Source organism: Mobula birostris, chromosome 22, assembly GCF_030028105.1.
Source record: "Mobula birostris isolate sMobBir1 chromosome 22, sMobBir1.hap1, whole genome shotgun sequence".
NCBI lineage: Eukaryota > Metazoa > Chordata > Chondrichthyes > Myliobatiformes > Myliobatidae > Mobula > Mobula birostris.
In genome coordinates, this window is record NC_092391.1 from 24,157,344 (window position 1) to 24,170,567 (window position 13,224).

General features: G+C 42.9%; 1 protein-coding gene across 2 annotated transcripts in view; it reads right to left on the minus strand.

Moving 5' to 3' along the window:
• nup214 (nucleoporin 214) overlaps nucleotides 1-13,224 on the minus strand; it is a 124,745-nt gene that overhangs the window by 79,717 nt on the left and 31,804 nt on the right. For both annotated transcript variants that reach the window (XM_072240327.1, XM_072240326.1), the window contains exons 14-16: nucleotides 11,370-11,434; nucleotides 2,360-2,455; nucleotides 864-1,013 (exon numbers count right to left, since the gene is read on the minus strand). In XM_072240327.1, the coding sequence (XP_072096428.1) occupies nucleotides 864-1,013; nucleotides 2,360-2,455; nucleotides 11,370-11,434 (311 nt within the window). The remainder of the gene's footprint in view (nucleotides 1-863; nucleotides 1,014-2,359; nucleotides 2,456-11,369; nucleotides 11,435-13,224) is intronic.

Below are 13,224 nucleotides of genomic sequence, written 5' to 3' on the forward strand. Positions count from 1 at the left end.
CTCAAACTGGTGGAATGTGAAACTTACAACTCATAGAAAATGGCTGAGGCAACAGTTGCAGCATTTCTAAAAATTACACCAGCAAGGAGGGAAAAGGGAACAGAAAGATTGACTCGCATATCAAGTTAAAACATATGGAATGGAGAGCAGGCTCATATAGTATATTACCAGCATAGTCCAGCTGGGCTAAATGGTCTATATCCAAACAACATGTTAAATTTGCAGGCAGCAATTGTAACAATAAGCTGGGGACTGAGGTTGCGATGGAGGAATGAAGGGGAGGGGGCAAGGCAAGATGATTGAGGTGTAAAGGGCATATGACTCAGGATAAAAGTAGAGAACACTAAAACACTCAGATTTAATCTGAAACAGGAACTCTTTCCATAGATACAGCCCAACATACTAAATACTTCTAGCAATTTCTGTTTTCTTTTCAGATGTTTAACAATTGCAGATAATGGATTTTTCATTGGAGATGCAGGATACACAGTTGGAGTTCGTAGTAGATTGGCAGCACTAATTGCTCTCACCTTTTTGAACCAAGTAGAAACCTGCCCAATATTATTCAATTATTCCTTTTCATTTATCAATCTAGATTGTTAAAAAGACAGTTATGACAAGAAAACAGAGTGCTTTGGACTAATTCAATAGGTCAGATAGTGTCGGGAGAGGGAGGAACACAAACTTAGAATGGACACATGCCTTGATAATTATTTACCATAAACTTGGAATGCTATTGCTTACATTAAGCAATAGATTTACTTTTCCTTATTCACATCTGAGGGGGCCAGAATTCAAATTAGCACAAGCACCAGCAGTGACGCTATGGACAAAGTAGCCAAAATGCTCAGCTCTCCACTTGCCTCTGTAGTCTCCTTGATCTTCAACAGGAAATCGTTGAATGACTCTACATCAAATTTTAGGTTAGCCATGTCGTTTGGGCTGCCAATCACAAAGTTAGCACTTGCCGTGCGAGCCTTTAACTCGTCCAACTCCTTCTGAAAAAGAGCAATCTACACAAAGAGCAGAGTATTAGCATTCCAGAGCCAAGAATGTCTGAACAAGTTATTGTTAAAAGAAGAAATCTTTTCATATTCTCAGAGCAGCCAATGACAGCTCATGAATAACAGGGGATATACCATTACTGTTGCACATTTCACCATGTGGAAACTGCACTTTCATCTGTAAGGGCTAATACTTGTGGAAATCTTTCCCAAACTTTCTCTAATCATTACTTGAAAGCTACCCCTTTATTAAAGCATTGATTTTACTTGTTTTATTTTATTTTGTTGTTTTAATACTTCCTTATTATTTGTGAATATTTTACCCCGTGGGATATGTTACAAGTACTAAAACAAATTCATGTGTTCATGCAGTGGTCTGAACAAAACGTTTGTGTTGTAACACCAGACAAATAGCAGATAATTTGCATGAGAAAAAACCCATGAAGCACAAGAAGATGAACAGGTAAGTCACACTGGCGATGCTGGTTCAGCTATAAATAATAATCGGGAATTGGTGCGAATGCTCCAGAGTTTTCAAATAATAATACAAGATCTTTTGCAACTACTTCCCCCTTCCCCTACCAAGTTGATGGATTCAAAACAACTCCAAGAGAAGTAACTCCAAAATTCAGCTGACTGCAGGAAAGCAAGATCCGCTCACAAGTTCAAAAAGAGCCATGAAACATGAGCATATGTGTACCTTCTCAGGTAGAGAAGTACAGGATTCCTTGGCATTATTTCAAAGATAAAACCTTAACGGGCTGCCCAGAATGCATCCCTCAAAACAAAAAATATTGGATTGTTACGACATTACTGTTTGTGAAATCTTTTGCTGTCCAAATTGGCCGCACCATGTAAGATTGCAACATTAGCTAGTTCTTCACTGGCTGCTGTGCTTTGCAATATACAGCTGTTCTTAAAGTTAACTGCTTTAGCAATCTTGATTACTTTCACGATTGCTAAAGTAGTTCATCTTAAAAATAACTGTGCTCATATAGCATTTTATTTCAGGAACAAAATTCAACAGTATGTCATAAGGAACAGCGACCTCAGATGACAAGATCATGACATCACTGTGAATTTAGCTATTTCAAAATCTTGGAGATTACCATTTCTCAGCAAAGCAGTATTTGGTCTAACACAAAGGGAGAGGTATCTTCCTGAAGAAGGGTCTCAGCCAAAACGTTAACTGTTCATTCTTTACCATAGCAGGTCAGGCAGCATCTGAGTTCTTTCAGCATTTTGTGTATGTTGCAAATGGAAAGATAGTTAATAACTGACAAAGTACTGAATTGTATGCTAATAAAACCAGATGCACACAAGCATGTTGAATATTTTAAACCCACTATTCTCACCTCCTCCATGATTCCCATCATCACTGGGTCTGAGGTTGGCTGTTGTTGCAGTTGCTTTTCCAGATCAGATGCGGAAATCTTTGTTGTTGTGGAGGTCTTGAGAGAAAAGATAAAACAATCTGCATTTACAGTTGTTGGCAAATACTGGTACCCATTATAAATCAGACAAGATGAAGTAAGGACTTATATTAAAATACAAAACATACGAAAATGAAGGCTAGCTGGTGCAAATCTAGAGAAAAAATGCAGAGCTTCTTACAAAGGTATTTGAAAGTAAAAGCAGTGACTGACACTCTTCCTATTTGGAGAATCACATACAATTCACTGAATAGGAAGGGTATCATTAAAAAGTATTTACAAAGATGTTACCAGGTCAGAGGGCTTGTATGATTTAAAAAAAAGGCTGGGTAGGCTAGGACCTTTTGTTCTTTGAGTATAAGAGTTTACAGAGGTTCATTAGATCATGAGAGTTATTAGATAAGGTGATTCGACAGTCTTTTCCCCAGGGTAGGAGTCTGAAACAAAAGGACACAGGTTTTAAAGTAAGAGGAGAAATATTTAATAAAGACCTTAGAGCAACTTTTACACACAGATGATGCCAAGAAAAGTAGTACAGGTAGGTGCCATTGAGATATTTAAATGGCATTTGCACCGTTAAAATGTCTAGAAAAGGGTTTAAGAGCTATACAGGTCAAATGCAGACAAATGGGACTAGCTCAGCCAGGCAACTTGGTCAGGAAGGATAAGTTGCATTAAAAGGTCTGTTGTTACCATGCTATATATGACTATATGAGCCAGTTTATCAAGCTTGTTCAACACAAGAGAATGATAAATGAACAGTTCTCATTCCACTTCCAGGGCTATTCTATTCCACAGAATCTATAGAAAAGCAAATACTCAAAGAAGCACAATTCTATTCCCTCAGAAGATCAAAACCAGTCACAGAGATCAAAAACACTCTCACTCTCTCTCAAGATATTTCCTTTTTTTGTTAAATGTGAGAATATACTTTATACTTTACTGTCGCCAAATAATTGATACCAGAATGTAATCATCACAGCGATATTTGATTCTGTGCTTTCCGCTCCCTGGATTACAAATATTAAATATTAAAAATAGTAAAAATTAATAAATATTAAAAATTTGAATTATAAATCATAAATAGAAAATAGAAAAATGGGAAGTATGGTAGTGCAAAAAAAAACCAAGAGGCAGGTCTGGATATTTGGAGGGTACGGCCCAGATCCGGGTCAGGCCGTTCAGCAGTCTTATAACAGTTGGAAGGAAACTGTTCCCAAATCTGGCCATATGAGTCTTCAAGCTCCTGAGCCTTCTCCTGGAGGGAAGGGGGACAAAAAGTGTGTAGGCTGGGTGGGTCGTGTCCTTGATTATCCTGGCAGCACTGCTCCAACAGCATGCAGTGTAAGGTGGGTCCAAGGACGGAAGATTGATTTGTGTGAAGTGCTGTGCCGTGTTCACGATCTTCTGCAGCTTCTTTCGGCCTTGAACAGGACAACTTCCATACCAGGTTGTGATGCACCCTAGAAGAATACTTTCTACGGTGCATCTATAAAAATTAGTGAGGGTTTTAGGGGACAGGCCAAATTTCTTTAGTTTTCTCAGGAAGTACAGGCATTGGTGGGCCTTCTTGGCAGTGAACTCGGCTTGGTTGGACCAAGTCAGGTCATTTGCGATATTGACCCCGAGGAACTTAAATCTTTTGACCTGTTCTACTTGCGCACCACAGATGTAAAATGGGTTGTGCGGTCCGCTACTCCTTCTGAAGTCAACAACCAATTCCTTCGTCTTGCTGACTTTGAGGGATAGGTTATTGTCGTCACACCATGCCACCAGGTTCTTAATTTCCTCTCTGTATTCAAACTTATCATTACCCGAGATACGGCCTACAATTGTTGTGTCATCAGCAAACTTATATATTGAGTTTGATGGAAACTTGGCCACACAATCATGGGTGTACAGTGAGTACGGCAGGGGGCTGAGTACACAGCCTTGTGGGGCACCAGTGCTCAGAGTGATTGTAGAAGAGAGCTTGTCCCCTATTTTTACAGCCTGGGTCCTGTCTGTGAGGAAGTTGAAGATCCAGCTGCAGATCTGAGTGCTAAGGCCCAGGTTCCAGAGCTTAGGAATCAGTTTATTTGTAATGATGGTATTAAAGGCAGAGCTGTAGTCAATGAAAAGGAGCCTTACATATGCGTCTTTATTCTCCAGATGTTCTAAGGAGGAACGTAGGGCCAGAGAGATGGCATCTGCCGTTGACCTGTTGCTCCGGTAGGTGAATTGCAAAGCGTCGAAGTTGACCGGTAGGCTATGATTGATGTGTGCCATAACAAAATCTCTCGAAGCACTTCAGAGCAATTGATGTCAGAGCCACAGGTCGATAGTCATTCAGGCATGCCACCTTGCTCTTCTTTGGCACTGGGATTATTGTTGCCTTCTTAAAACACGAGGGGATCTTACACTGAAGCAAGGAGCAGTTGAAGATGTCAGCAAACACTCCAGCTTGCTCACCTGCACAGGCCCAGAGAACTCATCCCACAATGCCATTAGGCCCATCGCCTTCCTTGGATTTACCTTCAGGAAGGCCCTCTAACATCCTCCTCGGTGACTACGAATCTCGATGCCACCAGGTCCAGTTCATCCAGATGGAGCAGAACACTCCTCTTCTGTTCGAATCTTGCACAGAATACGTTAGTTCGTCAGGAAGAGAAGCGCCACAATTATTGATATTCCCAGCCTTTTCTTTGCGCCCAGTGATCTCACTTAGACCCTGCCATAGTCATAGTTCCTCACTTCCCGTAAGCCTGGGCTTCCAACTTGGCTCGATATTGCCTCTTGGCGCCCTTAATGGCTTTCCGGAGTTCACGCCTGGATTCTGTGTAGCGACTGGTATCCCCGGACCTAAAAGCCGCAGCTCTAGCCTTTAAAAGGGACTTGACCTCATAATTCATCCAAGGTTTCCGGTTAGGGAATACCCGGATCGTCTTGCCAGACACACAGTCCTCCGTGCATTTCCAAATAAAGTCCGTGACAGCTGAGACATACTCATCGAGGTTAGCTGCCGAGTCCTTGAATACTAACCAGTCCACCGATTCAAAGCAGCCACGAAGAACCTCATCTGTTTCCTCTGTCCAACGCGACATTACTTTTGACACCGTGACCTCCCGCTTCAGTTTCTGTTTGTAAGCCGAGAGGAGGAGTACGGCCTGATGGTCCGATTTTCCGAAGTGAGGTCGTGGGACGGAGCGGTAGGCATCCTTGACTGCTGTGTAGCAGTAGTCAAGTATATTCAGGCCTCTAGTGGGGCAGGAGACATGTTGGTATAACTTTGGCAGCGCCTTTCTGAGGTTGGCCTGGTTAAAGTCCCCAGCTGTAATGAGCAAAGCCGCCAGATACCTGGTCTCAAGTTCACTGATGTTGGTATACAGTATGCTCACAGCACACTCCACATCCACCTGGGGGGGAATGTAGACCGCTGTCAGTATGACCAAGGTGAATTCCCGTGGCAGATAGTAGGGACGACACTTCACCGACAGGTGCTCCAGGTCCGGGCTGCAGGAGCTTGTCAGTGCCACTGGGTCTGAGCACCACACAGTGTTGGTCAGTAGGCAGACACCACCTCCCCTTGTCTTGCCCGAAGACGCCATGCGGTTCATCCGATGGATCAAAAATCCCTCCGGTCGGATGGCACAGTCAGGGGTGGCGGGGGAGAGCCAGGTCTCGGTGAAACAGAATACACAGCAGTTCTGCATCTCCCTACAGTAGGTGAGTCTCCCTTTAAGATCATCCACCTTGTTCTCTATGACTTGCACATTAACTAGTAGGATGGTGGGCATAGGGACCCTGAAGCCCCTCAGCAATCTGACCAGCAGCCCAGCTCTTTTCCCACGCTTCCTCAGTAAATAGTGCATCTTTCCAGGTTTCCATCGATGCAGTGTGTTGTTGTCAGCTCTTTGAGGTTGGTAGACACATCCCGCGGGGATCGATCGGCGGGTCGCGTCGTCGGGCGCTCCGGGTCGGGCTGAGTGACGGGGGAGGCTCCGCTGCCACTTCCAGCTGCTGGGGGTCCAGGCTGTCAATTGGGTCGGGCCCCGAAGCCGACACTTAATCCCGGAGGGCTGGGCTCCTGGCTGAAACAAGTCTGTAAACCGAGTCACGGTTGCGGAGGCCTCCGCTCCAGCTGAGCCTCGGGCTCGATTTCTGAGGTCGGCGGCAGAGGCCTCACTTCTGGCAGCTGTGGATGGCCACCAACGGGGCTTTACGGTGGTCGCTCCGGGGAAGCATCTGAGGCACTTTGAGGCCTCCGCTGTCACTTCTGTGCGGTCGTCTGCTCCGGAGAGGTGCTGGTCGGAATGGGCCGTATCTCCAAACACTCCGGTACAGTAGCAGACTGCGGGTCTCCGGGAACACGATGGGCCTTACTGGTCGGGTCCAGGTGCGGTCCGGAGTTTAAGAAGCAATTCTGGCGCGGTGGTCTCCAGCTGGGTCAGTAGCTTCACCAGGGTGTTATTGATCTTGCTAGATGTAGCAGATTGGAGGTTTAGAAGGGTTTCTCGGGTATAGGATAGTGGAGAGGGCAGTTTGCTCGGGAGAGCACGCGCAAAGTCGCCAGTTACCGGCGTCATCTTAGAATCTGGGAATTGCCCAACTCTCACTTTAGATGGTACAAGCATCAACCACCAGATCCATCTTGATAGGCAGAAAATATGAGAAGACAAGATGCAAATCGTTGATTATAAATGTCTTCAGAAAGGCTTAATTTGCCTCATGCTCATAAAGTACTAAAGTCCTCTGAAAAATCTGCAGATCTTCCACAAAGAAAGAGACAACAATGACATTACTGAAAGGTTGGGTTCCTAGAAATCAGTATCACAAAATCTTATTTTTTATTGAATCCCATTCCTGTCAACAATAATGATGAATAACATAACTGGTAGTTGGCAAGTAGGGGGCTAGGGGAAGTGGGTGGAGACCTGGTGAGATCTGTTTTGGTAACAACAAGACAGTTGCTTAAGTGGTTAGCAGCTGTAGTTTGTTGGACACCACTGTTTTTAATAATACTTTAAAAAGTACAAACAAACTCAGGTATTTTTAACAGTATGTCCCCACTCACTGGCAGAAAGCAGAACAGCAGCTAAACTCAAACAAGAGAAAATCTGCAGATGCTGGAAATCCAAGCAACACACACCAAATGCAGGAGGAGCTCAGCAGGCCAGGCAGCATCTATGGAAAAAAAGTATAGTCCATGTTTTGGGCAGAGACCCTTCATCAGGACTCCAAAGTGTCTTGGTCCAAAACGTCAACTGAACTCTTTTCCACAAATGCTGCCTGGCCTGCTGAGTTCCTCCAGCATTTTGTGTGCATTGCTTAGCAGCTGAACTAATGACTTACCATCTTTCTCATTGGCTAAGTATTAGTACATTACCCACGTGATGTAATTTAATTATGTAGCCTATTAGCGAGATTATCCCTATCTAAGGAATTTCTTATATTATCTATAAAAGAGATGGATTTTTCAGAGGCACCATCTTTATTTCTTCCTCTTCGCATCCATTCTCCTCTTTGCATCATCTCTCAGCTCCTCATCTAGTTTGCTTAGTATTTGCAGGTTTGTTTGTACTCTAAAATAAACTGAAATCTTAGAATTAAGTCTGCTCACCATTTCTGACTCCCAGAATAGCCCTATGGATCAGAAAATAAACAGAGAGCCAGCCAAAAGGTTGGAGGTACAAGCATGTGCTGAAGCTTATCACTTTCCAGCTTCTAGTTTGGATGGTGACATACACTTTTCAAAACATATCAAAGTACAGAAAGTACTTTAAAGATATTATTCATAATAAGACAACAGTAATTATTTAGGTTTGGAACTGGAATTTAAATTTGCTAGCCCTGCTTCAGACATCCTGAGGGCAAATAATATGGAAAACTCTTGGGGGAAAAATACTGATTGAACCTAGCAGGCTTTTAAAAAAAAACATTATCTTTGCATACAACAAAAATGCAAGTTGAAACAAACAAATAAAATTAGTTTCTTTCACATATTTTCTGTATTTTTTTAATTTCTTCCACAAAAACTCCTAAGAGTGAATTTTATTCTGTGACTCAGATTTTTTGGATTACGATCTGTGAATTCCATAAGAGTAAATTTCTGTAACCCAAATGGCTGTAACACAGAGGTCACAGGGAGTTAATTCAGTTTTAGCAACTCTTAGTGGTGAAACAAGTACCTGCACCCAGACATCTAATACTGGATAGCATTTCTTCCCCCAGCAGCGTTAGGCAAGTAGCCATGGCACTGCAAAGGATCGATAGTGATGCTTGTGTGGAAACAACTGGAACACAGCCTATATTGTGAAATTTGACCAATACTGTTAACAAGCCAAAAGAAAGAGCCCAAATTTCATTAATAAACTTGCATCCAACTTCCACATTCATGTAAAAAATCAACAGGAACAAGCAAGTAGTATACAAAGATAAACTACACTACAAACTCATCCTAGAGCAGCGGTCCCCAACCACCGGGGCGTGGACCGGCATCGGACCGCAAAGTATGTGCTACTGGGCTGTGAGGAAACAATATGAGTCAGCTGCACCTTTCCTCATTCCCTGTCACGCACTGTTGAACTTGAACATTGGGTTGCCAACTGTCCCGTATTTGCCGGGACATCCTGTATATTGGGCTAAATTGGTTTGTCCCTTATGGGACCGCCCTTGTCCCGTATTTCCCCCGCTAAGGTACAGCGTTCCTATGAAACCTTTCGTGCCGAAATGGCGTAAGGCGAAGGAGCAATTAACATTAATTTATATGGGAAAAATTTTTGAGCGTTCCCAGACCCAAAAAATAATCTACCAAATCATACCAAGTAACACATAAAACCGAAAATAGCACTAACATATAGTAAAAGCAGGAATGATATGTTAAATACACAGCCTATATAAAGTAGAAATAATGTATGTACAGTGTAGTCGGGAAGATGAAGGCAAAACCAATTTGTGGGGGGAAAAAAAATCGGCAAGTACAGGTGCCCGCGCAAGGCTTCATGATCAAGGTAGTCTTTCCTGGGGTAAAGTGTCCTGGGATTTGACTGCTACTTTTGTCCCTTATTTGGGAGTGAGAAAGTTGGCAATCCTAACTGTAAAAGACATGCTGAGGAGAGTTTATCCCTACTTGAACATCACCTCCCCCCACCTCGGTCAGCTGGTCCACAAGAATATTGGCAATACTAAACCGGTCCGCGGTGCAAAAAAAGGTTGGGGACTCCGTCCTAGAGAATGGTCCAAAGTACCAAGAAGGTACTCAGTGATTGTCCCCTCTCACTTGATCAACATGAAGATGAGTTTTCAACATGGAGTTGTCAACCAAAAGAGAGTGGCAGAAAGTAATCCTTGGCAGACTAAAATGAACCAGAATGGAACAACTCATCGAGTCATACAACACAACTCATCTGTGCCAATCAAGCTGCCTTCCTGAATTTATCCTATTTGTGTGCACTTGACCCACATCCCTCAAAGCAATTCTTATCTACGTACCTGATCTACAATCAACACTGGCGCACCTCAGGGGTGTGTACCTAGCCCGCTGCTCTACTCTCTATACACAGATGACTGTGTGGCTAGGCATAGCTCAAATACCATCCACAAATTTGCTGATGATACAACCATTGTTGGCAGAATCTCAGGTGGTGACGAGAGGGCGTACAGGAGTGAGATATGCCAACTAGTGGAATGGTGCCACAGCAACAACCTGGCACTCAACTTCAGTAAGACGAAAGAGCTGATTGTGGACTTCAGGAAGGGTAAGACGAAGGAACACATACCAATCCTCATAGAGGGATCAGAAGTGGAGAGAGTGAGCAGCGTCAAGATCTCTGAGGATCTAACCTGGTCCCCACACAATGTAGTCATAAAGAAGGCAAGACAGCAGCTATACTTTATTCGAAGTTTGAAGAGATTTGGCATGTCAACAAATACACTCAAAAACTTCTATAGTTGTAACGTGGCGAGCATTCTGACAGGCTGCATCACTGTCTGGTATGGAGGGGCTACTGCACAAGACCAAAAGAAGCTGCAGAAGTTTGTAAATCTAGTCAGCTCCATCTTGGGCACTAGCCTACAAAGTACCCAGGTCATCTTTAGGGAGCGGTGTCTCAGAAATGCAGTGTCCATTATTAAGGACCTCCAGCACCCAGAGCATGCCCTTTTCTCACTGTTACCATCAGATAGGGGATACAGAAGCCTGAAGGCACACACTCAACGATTTAGGAACAGCTTCTTCCCCTCTGCCATCCGATTTCTAAATGGGCAATGAAGCTTTGGACACTACTGTACTTTTTTTAAAATATACAGTATTTCTGTTTTTGCACATTTTTAAAAATCTATTCAATATATGTAATTGATTTACTTGTTTATTTATTATGTTTTATTTAATTTATTTTTTTCTCTCTCTCTGCTACATTATGTATTGTATTGAACTGCCGCTACTCAGTTAACAAATTTCACGTCACATGCCAGTGATAATAAACCTGATTCTGATTCTGTCGAAATATCTTTTAAATGTTGCATCTGAAAATTCCACCACATCCATGTACGCTCCACCACCTGTGTGGAAAAACTTGCACTCCCCCCGCCTCCACCGGTATGCTTTCCCTCCTCACTTTCAACCCATGCCTTCTAGGTTTAGATGGCCCTATCCTGGAAAATAAAGACTGGGATAATTCATCTTTTACTTGCCATTCAGGATATTATAAGCCTCTGTAAAGTCAGGTTTTAAAGATTTGCTCAACTGTTTGTGGGGAAGTGAGCAGTCTCCCCATTATGAAGCACTCATCAGGTCTCATCAAAATTAATGAAATAAAGTACCAATTTATTTCAAAGAGTTTTAAAAATAAAACTCAAGCTGCCCTCTATTGCCATTAAGTGCCTTACATCTAAATTCATCATACGAACTCCAAATGTCACTATTCCAAATCAAATCAGGGTTTGAATTTCTTACCTGAGTAGGGCAAGACTTTGGAGCAGGAACTGCAGCAGCAGAGCCCAATGCACTTCGGGTCACAGCTTCAGAAAGAAAACAAAAGGATTGAAAACTGCTCTGTTTAGTCAATTAACCCGCTCCCAAATTGAAGGGGGAAACGAAGGTCATTTGTTACATTTTTTTCCCCTTTACTTGTTATGGGCTGAATCAGAATTGCAGTTTCTAGAGGGCAAATTCTGAAACTGCAGGCCAAGGAAGAGAATGGAGTTACTTATATTTAACATAAAAAGATGCCATAATGCTTCATAGGAATAGTAACAAAAATCAAAACCAAGCTTTGAGTTTTAACAGCTGAAAATACAAAGGGCTGGGAAAACAAAGGAAGTTCCTTCTAACACTGTCTGCTGTCCGGGAGACAACTTTGGTCAGAAAGGACTAAGGTGATAAGTAAGTGGTTCTTCGGACAAAAGTGGCCAAGACAGTGGAGCATAGATGACCCAAGTTTACAAATGATATGAAAATCTATGAACTTCACATCAGAATTGTCAAATCTGAAGGTGAAACTAGAGCACAACCAGGCAACACAGCAGAAGGGAAAATCAACTGTTGTAATGTTAGCACTGATAATAGGGTCTAAAGCTCAATTCAGAATCAAATACCACACTCCAGTTTTGGCCATTTGTGAGGGAACGGAATGAGTGATTATGATTATGTGGACGTACAAGATTCCGGAAGGATTGGACAGAGCAGATGCTAAGCAGCTGTTTTACCTGCATGGAGGATTTACAAATTTCTTTTACACTGTCAGATGCAATTAATGATAATTCTCCACTTCACAACAGGAATTTAAAGAGAAAGTATGAGGGGAGATTGTGGAGTGTTGCAAGAATAAAGGAACTATCATAGTAAGGGATTTTAACTTTCCTAACATAAACTGGGACTACTACCCTGTTAAGGGCTTAGGGAGCAGGAAGCCCAGAATCACATATATCTGTGATGATTGTACGTTCTAGTATCAATTGTTTGGCGACAATAAAGTATAAAGTATAATGTATTCAGAAAGTTTCCTCAGCTAATATACAGAGAGGGCCCTACTCAGGAGAGAGTAACGCTTGACCTACTTTATGTAATTGGATGGGCTAGTGACTGGTGGGGGAGCACTTTGGGACCAGTGACCTTAGCTCTTCCAGTTTTAAAATAGTGATGAAAAGGAATATAACTGGTCCCTAAGTTCATGTTCTTAACTGGGGCAAGGCAAACTTTGATAGCATGATAGGAGCTTGGAAAGGATGATTAGAATAGGTTGTTTGCAGGCAAAGGGACCTCTAACAAAGAGCTTTAGCTCTGCAGGTTCCTATTAAAGTGAAGGGCAACAAAGTCGTGAGGAGTAGGGAACCTGGGTGATGAGAGACATTGAGGCTCGGGCAAGGAAAATGGAGGCATGGGTTAGGTACAGGCAGTTGGGATCCAAGTGAATCTCTGTAAGAGGAGAGAGTTGCAGGAGTATGCTGAAGAAGGGAATCAGGAAGGCAAATAGGAGGCATGACAGTTTCGTGAAGAACAAGAAGAATCCAAAGAGATTTTATATTAAAGGGGAAAAGATCAACCAGAGAGAGTACAGCGCCTCTCAAAGAGCAAAGCAAACATCTACGTGTCCAGCTGCATGAGATGGGCAAGGTCCTGAATGAGTATTTCTCTGCAACACACATAAAAGTTGCTGGTGAACGCAGCAGGCCAGGCAGCATCTCTAGGAAGAGGTGCAGTCGACGTTTCAGGCTGAGACCCTTCCTCAGGGCTAACTGAAGGAAGAGTGAGTAAGGGATATGAAAGTTGGAGGGGGAGGGGGAGATCCAAAATGATAGGAGAAGACAGG